This window comes from Rattus norvegicus, chromosome 1 (assembly GCF_036323735.1).
Source record: "Rattus norvegicus strain BN/NHsdMcwi chromosome 1, GRCr8, whole genome shotgun sequence".
In the NCBI taxonomy this organism is placed as follows: Eukaryota; Metazoa; Chordata; class Mammalia; order Rodentia; family Muridae; genus Rattus; species Rattus norvegicus.
In genome coordinates this window covers 236,624,937-236,638,091 of record NC_086019.1, presented here as the reverse complement: position 1 = coordinate 236,638,091, position 13,155 = coordinate 236,624,937, and the positions used below count along the sequence as shown (strand labels likewise).

Sequence of the window (13,155 nt, the reverse complement as noted above, 5' to 3'; positions counted from 1 at the left end):
AGGAGTCCTTCATCACCCCCACTGCATGCCAAATATACTTCCCCACCAAGGGCCTCCAATGACTTCAAAGGACGATAGGCAGCCACCAATGAATTCAAAAGGTAATAGGGCCCACCAATGAGAAATAATCAACTCATGCTGTAACCTAAAGCCTATACCCTGAAAAACAGTATAAAGGGCGTGGGCCTTTGTTCTTTGAGGTCGCCTCTGCCCTGAGTACAGGGCCACCCCAGTGCACTGGATCATGAAACCTCTTGCTTATTGCATTGATCCTGTCTCTGTGTCTCTGTGAGTGGGGCTGAACGTAGGGCTCAGAGGGTTTTTCTCTTACAAAAGGACTTCCAGAATGCTCATCATCAAATGCCCCGACAATGACATCACCACATTACAGTTATAGAAACAGAGCAACACAAACGTTCAACGTAAAATCACACGGAAGGCTAGGGAAGAAGGCTTAGCTCGGGGGACTGGTGATTACAGCTCCTCATCTGAACCGTCTAAAGAAAGAACTGGCATGATGATTTTTTTTTTCTTAAAGTGATACCACTGAGAAACACTACCACCACCAACAAAACAACAAAACCCTACACCGTTTCGTCTTAAAAAATGTAGTTGAAAGAGAAGAGATCAATAAACAGTGACATCACAGGTTACAACAAATGCCTTGTGTGACTCAGCTTTAAAAAAAGAAAAGTAGAAACAAATTCCACAGTTGTGTACTCAAATGCTTCCTGATAATCAGAACTTCAGAGGCTGCCAGGATTCTAGGATGCAGTGAAACACATCAGTTATGACTTTGTTTACTAAAAACCCTTTCTGAAACTTCCAAATCCCCAGAGGAAATGACAGATATTAAAAAACTCTATTATCAACACAATCTATTTTAGTAACTGGGAATTTCCTTGTCTCCCCGTGGAACGCAGGGGGAGGAGGAAGAACAATTCCTTTTGTTTTCACCCTGGAAACCAGGAAGGGCTTCACTGGGGTCCAGGATCCCCAGGGGGGGGGGGAGGGAGGACTCTAGGGTGCCATTGTGGTTGTTTTTGTTCAGAGAGAGTCTTGAGAGGAAGGGAAGGCAGTCTTGGCAGTCCTGCAAGCTCCTGATCAGCATTCGAAAAGTGCAAATGGCGGCTCTGCTAGATTCTCACTTTGAGTCCAGAAGCCTCTTGAGGATTTCCTATTGGATCTTCCCAACTCCCAAGACCGCAGGCTCAGATCTGGGAAGAAGAGACCACAAATAGGAAAGATAAAGAAATCACTAATTAGAACATATATAACCTCTTATTAGAACATATATAACCTCTTATTAAAACATATATAACCTCTCAAAGTAGACTGGAGAGAGAAAACAACGTTAAAAAAAAAAAAAAGTAATCTATGTATCGGTACCAGCACGGTTCAAAGCCTTTCATGACACGCTCTACCGTTTTCCCAGTCTAAGTTTCTTTCTCACCAGCACCACTTCAGGACCCCTTCCCACCAGCCCCTCTATGGACCACAGACTGTGACAAAACACTTCATAGGGTGTTGGTGACAGGCTGGAGCTGGAGTTACAGGCAGGAGTGAGAGAGGAACTGAACTTAGGTCCCATGCAAGAACTGCAAGCCCTCTTAACCACAGAGCTATCTCCAGGCCCTTTACTTCTGCTTTTGGAGGCTCTGGCAGTTCCAACAAGCTGACTTACCCTGTGCATTCAGCCAAGTGCATGACCAAGATGGCTGCTCCCTCATCTCTTGGGTCATTTGTCATATCTACTTGGATAGGCTACAGGATCCATTGTCTTATCAAATGCTAGTCTAGATGTTGCCACGAACTTTATAGATGTAATTAACATGTAATACCAGGTAAATTCTACGTAGATTATAACCCCCCACCCCCAAGTTTAGCTTCCTTCTAATCAGGCGAGAGCTTAAGAACAAACTCGGTTCCTAGAGATGAAGAAACTCTGCCTGGAGAGTGTGATGTGGAAACTGCAGAAAGCTAAGCTTCAGTCACCCAGCAGTCATGGCCACCAACCCTTCAAAATGAATCTACCTGTCTCTCCCTCTGTCGCTTTTTCCTCCCCCAGTCCAGGCTCTGTTTCTCTGGAGAGACCCTGGCCCCAGGACAACAGGTACCAGTTTTCCCAGCTATCTCATTTCTCTGGCAGTTACTATATTGCCAGAATGCCATATAAGGACCGAGGCATTTCTGATCATATGGATAAATGTCCGTTATAAATGTCATGGTCCTGTTGACTCAACAAAGACGTTCTAACGCTGCAGGTCACTCGGGCCTGCGAGAGGAGAAGACCTTCAGGAGACTGAACGGGTTGCTACGTGTTCTTTGAGTTCTCAAATATGTCTCTACCCTGAGCGATCCATGCCCCAAGGTTGGCTGTTGGTAGTTTGTTTGCTTCTAGCCAAGAAGCTATAAATAGGTCCCGGTGTGCGATTTGGCTAATCTGGTAATCTTTTTATCTAGCACTCAATAACTAGCAGACATTCCATCAACATCTCCATTTTTGTCTTCTCGGCAGGGGCAAGTTAGAGCAGAGCTGGCAGGTTGACCACTCCCTCTCTGGTTACCTCTGACCTCCTCCAGTCCTTTCATTCTGTGCTTGCTGGAGATCAGAGTCTGTCGCCTTTGCTCTCAGGCCTCTCCCAGGTCTTCCCTGTCTTGAGTTCTTGAAGGAGTCTCATTGAAGAAAGACACAGAGCCTATAAGACCTACATAAGCAGGTGCCTCTGGGTACGCCAAGGCTATCTGTTTAGAAGAATTGAGATGTCCACTTCTCAAGAAATGCGTATTTTAGCCAGGCTGGCCAAGGCAGATGAGAAACTTTGTTGAGTCAAGAAAATCTAATTTGCCGACTCAGAGCTCAGCTGTACTCAGACCTCAGTGTGGAACTTCCCGAGTTTGTCCCATGGCTCTGTACCCAGGCTGTGGGCCTACAGTAATTGCCTTCAGACCAGTTGTTGGTAGTCATGGGGAAAGGGCTAAGAGCCCATGTTAACTCTTCCCCATCTAATTTTGTACTGACGATTGCGGTCTCTAACAGACAAGGAAAAAGGCTTCCTGGGGTTGTTTTCACGACTGGTGGCTTTGGAACTGTGGTGCTATACACAGCAGGCTCTAGAACGAGCCGCTTGGATATGCTGAGTTTCTGACACAGAGGCTTTTCAAAGTCTTCTGATTGTCCTGTATCATTTTGGTCAACTCATGTGCCACACCACAGGATTGCTAAACCATAAAAGAAGTGGCTTTTTTTTTTTTTTTACCAAGAAAGCTAAACACCTTCGTCTGTCCCACACAGCCTAAGTGTGGCCATTCCCCCTGCAAGCTTTACATGAGGCAAGGAAAAAATGACCAGGGTGAGGTAAAACCTGGTTCACCTGTAATGGGTGATGGGCCAGGATTTCTACAGTCTGTCCCAGATCATTTAACTCTAGCCATATTTAAGCACAGCATAGTTGTTTTTTTTTAAAGTATTAACAATTATCCCAGTTCCAAGTATATAATAATTTAAGACGTGCTTACATTGAGAGTCTTTACAGAGCTCACCTGACTCTTTCCACAGGAATAGATTCCGTTCATTCAGAGACAGTGCCCGAGATTTAGGTTCTAGGAGGAATGACCCAGGTAAACATAAGGCCTGGGGGTGTCAGCATTACCTGGCCCTAAGATAACGCAGAAGTCACTTAGGCTGTCGTGAAGCACCAGTGACATCACTCATGAGATGGGTTTTATGGTTTAAAATAATGCTCAAGGGTTTGAAGGGGAAAGGATGTTGTTTGGGATAAGTAAAGTCTGGAGATTTGTGCAGAGCCTGCTTCATCAGACAGCAGAGGACCACCAGGTTCTAAACCTCCATCATTCTAGGTCTTCCAGGATGAGCATCTGTGTACCCCATTCCATGGAGGAGGTTAGCTGTGTGTTTAGCTTCCCTGGCTTCTCCAGCGCTCCTCTGTGTGCACAAGGCCTCTCTTCGCTCTACATCCAGAAGCACTGATTCGAAGAAGCCCTACGCTTTCCACTCAATTAGCCTGCAAGTGTAGCACCCTCCCTTCTGACGGCTGCAGCCCATCCTGTCTCTTTCGCTGGTTCTAGTTGTGAGCCTGCCAACCCCATCAAGAGAACTCATTATCCCTGCTTCCTTGCTGCCCGATCATAGCCCCATAGGTATTTCTTTTTTACGTAATTTAAAAAACTTATTCTTTTCTTATATATTACATCCCATGCCGGACCCTCCTGGGTCCCCTGCAGTGTTTGACCCCTGCTGAGCCCTGCTGATGCATGTTGAAACCTTTTGTTCCTAACAAAGGAACACCCTGGCCTGGTAGCGACACACCCAGGTGTACACCTGGGCAATGGTCCTTTCATTCCTGTCTTTTGTTCCTGGGACTCAGGCTGGTCTTCCTGGATTTCTCCCCAGTAAATATGGGGCACGTATTTGATTTTTTTGTTCCTGAGGCCTTAAGCCAGGTTTGCCCACTGTGCTTCCTGGGATTTTCCACTCAGTGAACTTGGGGTATATATTCAGTGAATAAAGCTACAGAATTGGCATTCTCTCTTACCACAAATGACCAGAATATGTGTGTTTTTTTTAACCCCACAGGCTTATGCCCCGCTCTCCACAGTTTACCCTCCCTCTTCCCCTCAGTCCCTTCCTCCATCCCCTAAGCCCAATCCACTCTTCCCCCATTTCCCTTCAAGGGAAAGCCTCCCAGGGATATTAACCAAACATGGCGTATTAATTTGCAATAAGACTAGGCACCTCCCCTTTTATTAAAACTGGACTAGGAGGCCCAGTAGGTAGAAAAAGGGTCCTAAAATCAGGCAAAGGAGTCAGAGACAGCCCCTGTCCCCACAAGATGATCAAGCTACACAACCATAATATATATGAAGAGGGCCTAAGTCAGACCCGTGCAGCCCCCCTGCTTGTCCGTTCAGTCTCTGTGAGCTTCTGTGAGCCCTGGTTAGTTGAGTCTGTGGTGTTCTTGTGGTCCTTGACCCCTGTGGCTCCTACAACCCTTTGTCCATGCTTTCTGTAGGATTCTCTAAATGCCCCTATGGGATTCCCTAATGTCTGCCTATGGGTCCTTGTCTGTTTCTATCAGTTGCTACATGAAGCCCCTTCTGATGATGATTAGTAGGGAATATTTAAAAACCTCCAACTTAAAAATGGAGCATTTAGAAAGAGTATTTTTTAAGATCAGTAAATATTTTTTGGCTTTATAATGAATAGGTTTTTTTTTTTAAATTTATTGATTTGTGTGTGTATGTGTGTGTGTGTGTGTGTGTGTGTGTGTGTGTGTGTGTGTGTGTGTGTGAGAATCATGCACCCCAATCCCATTCATCTCCCTGTCCCTTAGTATCTATCCTCGGCCCTTGCAACCTTCACCCCAGGATAAAATAAAGTAGAAAAAAGTAAAACAAAATATATTTTTAAAAAATCCTGTTGGGGAAGCTGTTGGGTCTCACAGTGTGTCCCACTGTATACCCTTTTGTCCACACTATTTACAACATTTCAGACCATGGCAATGAGTCATTGGTCTGTGTCACGGACAGCCTGTAACTTTTGTAGGAATTTGTAGGAGCCTCCCTTTCATGGGCTCCAGCAGTTCATAGCTGGAGTCAGCCGAGTGAAAACCCTAGATCTGGGCCTGGGTGGCAGCTGAGTTGGTCAGCCTGCCCGCTCTCCTGCACCCACATCACCAGGAGAGCTCTCCAGCTCTTCCTCTGAGTTGGTCAGCCTGCCTGCTCTCCTGCACCCATCACCAGGGCAAGCTCTCTAGCACTTCCTCTGAGTTGGTCAGCCTGCCCGCTCTCCTGTACACATCACCAGGACAAGCTCTCTAGCTCTCCCTGGCTAACTCGCCCAATGCTACAGCTCTTTTGTTCTCAGGGCCTGCTCTTCCTCGCTTTCACCACCAGGGCCAGCTCTACACTGCTGCCCAGGCAAGGTGTGGAACATGCTCTCCAGGTGAGGCACAGGATCTACTCTCATGCCTGAGGGCTGCAGCTGGTGAGGGCAGAACCATCTCCAGCCCTCATGCCACCATGGCTAGCCCTCCTGAACCCATGGCACCAGAGCCAGCTCTCCCATGCTGCCTAGGTAAGGGATGGGGTACGGTTGTAGGCAAGGGGTGAGGCCAGCTCAGCATAGTGCTGGAACATCAACATGGCCCCAGGCAGCCCAGATCAGGGACATCTGCATGACCTTTTATTGTAACATTGGCCTCAGACAACAAAGGTCTCAGACATCAACACAGACCCTGGCTGTGATAGGACCCCAGACCCAGACACAACTCCCTATAGCATCATAGACTTGGATATCACCATGGCCACAGCAGTGCAGCTCTCAGACATCCACATGGTCTCTGGTGACACAATGGAGTTTGGTTGGTTGGTTTTTTTTTGTTTGTTTGTTTTATTTACTTTATATATATATATATATATATATATATATATACTTTATTTACTCTCTCTCTCTCTCTCTCTCTATATATATATATATATATATATATATATATATATACACACACACTTTATTTATATATATGGTAGCTGTCTTCAGACACACCAGAAGAAGGCATTGGATTCTATTACAGATGTTTGTGAACCACCATGTGCTTGCTGGGAATTGAACTCAGGACCTCTGCAAGAGCAGTCAGTGCTCTTAACCTCTGAGCCATCTCTCCAGCCCCCCACAATGTATTTCCTAATCACTCTCTTGGTTGCAAAACTATCAGCCAATTGTACTGCAGCGGAATTATCTTCCCATTAGTAAATTTTATGGGTACAGAGTTCCCTATGCAGTATCAGCTAGGAGAATTCAGGGATACAGACAGAGCAAAAAGTGGTTGCTCCTGCCTGAAATGGATGTCATCTTTGCTCTCCAACAAAGACATGGAGTGAAGCACAATCACAAGAACAAGCTTTGTAGAAATGCTACCAAATAAGAAGATTCTGGGTATATCAATCCTATTTAATTAATAAATTAATTAGCATCACTGTGAATACAGTTGCCCCTCTGTATCTCTGTGTTCCAAACTCACTGGGTCAACCAACTATGAGTTGAAAATATTTGAGAAAAATAAAATAAAACAAATTGTGCCCACTCAATGTTTGTGGACAATTTTCCTTTTTCTGTTTTTTTTTTTTAGTATTAAAAGTGCATTTTAATATTTTACCAGTAAAGTAATAGCTTTATACTGAGTATTTTCTGAGCAAAAGCTAGTCTTAGACACAGGTGTGTGCCAGCTGGTCTTACGTCATCTTTACACAAACTGCGTTATCTGGAAGGAATCTTAATTGGGAAAACATGCTGGAGAGTTTATGTCAACTTAACACAAGCTAAAACCATCTGAGAGGAGGGAACTGTGATTAAGAAAATGCTAACATAGGATTGGGTTGTAGACAACTCAATAAGGCATTTAATTTTTTAAAAAATTTACATTTATTTGTTTATTTATTTATTTACTTATTTTTATTTATATTATGTATGTGAGTACACTGGCACTTTCTTCAGACACTCCAGAAGGCGGCATCAGATCTCATTACAGATGGTTGTGAGCCATCATGTGGCTGCTGGGAATTGGACTCTGGACCTCTGGAAGAGCAGTCAGTGCTTTTAACCACTGAGCCATCTCTCCAGCCCAATAAGTCATTTTCATAATTAAGAGATTGATGGGGAAGGGCCCAACCCATTGTGGGTGGTGCTATCCCCAGCCTGGTGGTCCTTGGTTCTACAAGAAAGGAGGCTGAGCAAACCAAGGGGAAAGGGCCAATGAGCAGCACCCCTCCATGCTCTGTCAGCTTCTGCCTCCAGGTTCCTACCCTATTTCAGTTCCTGCCTTGGCTTCCTCTGATGATGAACAGAGATATGGAAGTGTAAGCTATCTAAACCCTTTCCTCCCCAACTTGCCTTTTGGTCTTGGGTTTTACTGCAGCAGTAGTAATCCTAACTATGACAAGATAAGAAATCAACAGCGCACTGCTAAAGTCACACTTCAAACCAAGACCAAGTTGTTCCAACTCTCGCCTGCCCACAGAGGTGACAGAGAATGGCCTATCCTTTCATCTGGCAACAAGTACCACAGAGTCCCCTGGCAGCTAGTTTCACATGACAATCTATCCGGAGTCTCAAACAGAACCAGAGACACGGTCGCTAAGCTGTACAAAGAGAAAGCACGTGTGTACCAGGCACTGCCATGTTGCGTGCTTCTCAAAATGCCCTTCAGGGAAAACATCATACAGAGTATGGGGCTGGGACCTTCCCTGGGTTAGCAGATCTTGGTGATAGGACACTGCTAAAATGAGGTAGGACAAAATACTTAAACTGAGGGCTTTAAAATATGAAATAACAAAATATATATCTTGCAATATAGGAAATAAGAAGATCTGTCAGTAAAGTAAGACTGAGTTTCCCGGAGCCTTTCATGTTTGAAGGCTCAGAATCAGGTGCTCTAAGCTCCCCTCAGAAGTACACACAGGTCTGGAGTGGAAACAATCGTATCTATCCAGACTGGGTTGAGGGGGTCTGAGGAAGTCCCTGGAGTCCCCAGAGCCTTCCCTACTTCCTACCTATCATGCACATCAGATATTTACATTGCATTTCGTGACAGGATCAAGATTACAGTCATGATGTAGCAATGAAAGTAATGTTATGGTTGGGGGTCACCACAATGTGAGGAACTGTATTCCAGGATCTCAGCCTTAGGAAGGTAGGGAACCTCTGCTCTAGAATCATTACTATGACTTTCTCCATGAGCAGAAAAATTGGCTTGAGGTGTGGAGACATAGAGTTGCAGCTCCTAGGCAGGATCGAGTAAAGACTGGTGACAGGTGCAAGTAAGGGCTGGAATGCCGCCCTTGAGAAGAAAATGTTTTTCTCCCTTGGCCTTAAACTATGTTCTGCTGTGTCCTGTTTCTGTGGAAGCGGTTCTCACGCTTTCTGGGTTATGGCGAGTGTATTTTGATAATAGGAAGAGGGGTGATTTGTTATATAAATATTTTAAGAAGAAGCCTTTGCTTAGTCTTATTTCTTTGTTTAGTCTTGCCTCAGGTGTTCCTGGTATCCTGGGAATAACGATCTTTAGGGTATCTTGCCAAAATGGAAATTGAGGTAATGCATAGTCATATCTAAATAAGGATTAATAAAGCTTGCAACTGTATGCAGTTGCTTCTGCCTTTGCTCTGCATCCCCTGTGTCCTGGTTATTTACAACCGTACCCAGGGTCCCCAACGCACTAGATGTTGACACTGAGGTAAGCTCGGCTGGCAGTAAGTAACCCAGAGCAGACATTTAAAAGATATCCACACAGACTTTTTGTTGCCATTTGATAGAAATGTCCCTTCCAGGCTCCCATGCTTGAACACTTGGTCCCCAGCTGCTGCCATTTGGGAGATTGTGAAACCTTTATGAGGTGGGAGTTAGCTGAAGGAAGTAGGTCCCTGGGGTTTGGCCTTGAGGTTAATGGCTTGTCCCTACTTCTGTTTCTCAGGTGCTTCCTGCCTTATGGAGATGTGAGCAAGCAGTTGTCACACAATGTCACACATGCTCATACTGTCATGGCTGCCCTCCCCAGGATGGACTATAGCCCCTCCAATCATGATCTAAGCTGTTTCCCCTCTGGTGTTTGGGGACTGAGTTGAGAAAAGTGACCGATACACTCTTTTCTGCCATTGCTCAATAAACAGTGCAGAGTCCCTACTGCTTACAAAGAAAGCATCTGCCCCATAGTAGGCATTTTCGGTAATCAGAATGATTTCAAGCCTGTGTGGAGACACAGGTAATCTGCAAACATCGGGCCACTTTACCGAAGGGACATGAGGACTCCCTAGTCTAAGTGAGACTAGAACCAGTTCCTGTGGATATCGGGAGAGGTTGAATTTATCAACTCAAGCTGATATAGCGAAGGAGGCCCGAGAAAGAAACGCAAGCTGTGCTCACTCTTGGTTCTGCTCACTTCTCTGTTGTGGTGGCGGAATTTTGTCTATAAAACAAAAATCCCACGTGTATAGCTTCAGAGTTACTTCTCCCCTTTTCACTTTAAAGATGTCTTTAGTAACTGAGACTTTCATGTGTGTCTGATAGATTTGGATTGTGCTCCTCTTCCCATATCTCCCGGCATCCAAGGACCACCTCATACCTCCAGGTCCTCCCGCACTGGTGAGTTTACAGCAACCATGGAGACCCCTATACCTCTGCGCCTTTGGATGCCGTCCATTTACTCACCGATATGGAGCCATCCACTGGAGCGTGGCCAACATACCAGGGGCCATACCCTTAAAGAAAACCAATTCTCCCTCCCTCAGAAGACATCAACTGTCAATAACTCCTCAGCTGAGTATGGGGCTCATGAGCCCCTCCCTGATCCGTGCCGGAATGTTGTGAAGGCACCATCTTGTTCAGGTCTTGTGCAGGTCTCCATGGTTGCTGTAAACTCACCAGTGCAGTGGTCCCATTAGTGTTCAGAAGACACTGTTTTAGTCCTGTCCTTACCAATCTCTGCCTCTTACAGTCTGTTTCTTCTTCCTTGATGGTCCCTATACCGACGTGACTTTATGTCAATTTGACACAAGCTAGAGTCATTACAGAGGAAGGAGCCTCAATTGAGAAAATGCCTCCATAATTAAGGTTTGGTCTTTGGCTAGGCTAAATACTGGTGACTCCCAGAGACCGCATGTAGACCCAGGCAATGCTATGTGACCTTGACCCCCAAGTCATTCCCAACTGGTGAATAAAGACGATGACATCCAGCTGGTTCAGAAGAGACAAAGGCAGGGGTAGGGTTCCCAGGCTTGGGTCAGAGGGGAACCATGAGGTAGGAAGAGAAGAAGTTGGAGAGAGAAGCCACCATGGTGTAAGAATCTTAAAATAATGGCCAGGTGGGTTGGCTAAGTGGAATCAAGAACTGCCTAGATGAATCATGGCAAATTATTTAATGGGATGATTGGCTGGGAAATAGACACAATGGCACAGAGCATAGATATCTGCCCGTCTCTTGTGCTGATTAAGGCTTATTGTAAATATAAAGCTATGAGTGTCCTTTAACCAGGAACTCAATGGTCAAAGGTGGGGTAGAAACCGTAGATTGAGATTAAATATTTTCTACAATACTGTAAGATCCAGCTGTAGGGCATTTTCTTAATCACTGGACACAAGGAAAACCCCAGCCCATTATAGGTGGTGCCACCCCTGGACTAATGGTCCTGGGTTCTATAAGAAAGCAGGCTGAGCAAGTCATGTAGTACAAGCCAATAAGCAGCATCCTCCATGGCCTCTGCATCAGCTCCTGCCTCCAGGTCCCTGCCCTGCGTGGGTTCCTGTCCTGGCTTTCCTTTGGTGAAGAATAGCAGTGTGGAAGTGTAAACCAAATAAACCCTTTCCTTTCCAACTTGGTGTTTTGTTGCAGCAACTGAAACCCTAACTAAAACAGTCTGTAAACTTAAAGAGGTAGGGGTGTGATGTCCTATTTGTGGCTGAGCTCTCTGCAGACACTTACTGTCTTTTTTATAAAAAAGAAAAAGAAGCCAGGGATATGTTTAGTGGGGCAAGGTATGGTGTGGGAGAAGAGGCTGCCTCTATGGGCCTATGCTGAGGCATCCCTTCCCCCTGAGGTACCGGCTGTATGATGGACATTTTATAGAAATAGAGTTTATTTAGGGCATGGGGAGGAGGGTTGAGGGGGTAGTAGAGAGAGAGAGGGAGAGAGAGAGAGAGAGAGAGAGAGAGAGAGAAGAATAGAGGCTGACCATGAGCACACGGAGAGAGGAATGGGGAGAGAAGAGAGAGAGGGTGAAGAGGGTAAGAGAGCAAGAGAGTGAGGAGGGGGCAAGCAGCCCCTTTTGTACTGGCTGTTGCCAGGTAACTGTGGGGAAGAGCCTAGAAGAAATGCTAACACACTGCATAAAGAAACTTCATGATGAGGTCTGGGAGCTGCGCTAATCTATGAATATAGAGATAGAAATTTAGAGCGCAGATTGATACTATTGTCCCTTTAGCAAAATCATCGTAGTAGGCTCACCACCCGAATCTATGAGCTCTCCAATCACAGATTCTTGGCCACAGATATAATACCAACCAGGCAGCTCCCCCTATGGAGTGGGCCTTAAATTCAATCACAAATATGATTGATTACACCCGTGACATTATTGCCACTACTCTACCCATGGGTAGATATTGCCGTGTCAAGCATTACTGTAGCTCACAGAGTTCTCAGCTGGTTAAGGTGATGATGGCTCACCCCAACTCTAGCAGCTTGCATTGCACCTGTGGCACCATGAAAGATGGCCAGAAGGGAAGACGCTTCCTGGTTGGTGTCAACTTAATATTTCTGTGTCTGGCATCTATCATAATAAGGACTTACCATCAAGTTCTGGGGGGGGGGGCAACCAAGAGCAGTGGCAATGACTTGCACTGTTTTGGGAGTCTCCAGGACACCCCTGACAAACTGGAGGGGAGTCAACCCACACTTTTACTTGGCTTTTTGTTTTTTCCTGTGGCTTCTGGGAGGAGCGTTATCCCCTGTGTAGAGTAACTCTAGTTAAGCTTTTAAATATGAATGTATAGATTCTACTAATATAGATTAGATGGAAAATATATATACTTATAAAATAGTAGGTTCCCATATGACTTTTTGAACAGCCTTTTTTTGACTGATACGTTATACCCGCCTGTCCTGGAATAGCTCTGTAATGCCTCCATTTTCAGTGGCAGTCTCCCTACTGCCAGAGGTCAGGGTTACTATTCTCCACCAGCCTTAGATGGCCAGGTAACAACTCTTTAGCTTTTGGTTTGTACACACACACACACACACACACACACACACAACCTGGTTCTTGCCCAGAATATAGGAAACTTGGTCCTTAAAATTTAAGAACTTGTTCCAACCTTTTTCCACTTTCAATTTCTTTTTTTCTTTTTTCTTTTTTTCGGAGCTGGGGACCGAACCCAGGGCCTTGCGCTTGCTAGGCAAGTGCTCTACCGCTGAGCTAAATCCCCAACCCCTTCAATTTCCTTTTTATCCAAGAAATTTTTATGCAATTTTGAGTGTGTGTGTGTGTGTGTGTGTGTGTGTGTGTGTGAGATAGGGTGTGTTTGTGTGTGTGACAGTGTGTGTGTGAGTGTGTATATATGTGTGTGTATGACAGGGTGTGTGTGAGTGT

General features: G+C 45.3%; 1 protein-coding gene across 4 annotated transcripts in view; it reads right to left on the bottom strand.

Annotated features, from left to right (window-relative positions):
- Window positions 1-601: 601 nt before the first annotated feature.
- Pdcd1lg2 (programmed cell death 1 ligand 2) overlaps window positions 602-13,155 on the bottom strand; it is a 64,994-nt gene continuing 52,440 nt past the window's right edge. For 3 of the 4 annotated variants that reach the window (XM_006231209.5, XM_039079984.2, XM_039079989.2), the window contains one exon: window positions 862-1,217. In XM_006231209.5, the coding sequence (XP_006231271.1) occupies window positions 1,178-1,217 (40 nt within the window). In that variant the 3' untranslated portion in view covers window positions 862-1,177. 4 annotated transcript variants of the gene reach the window in all.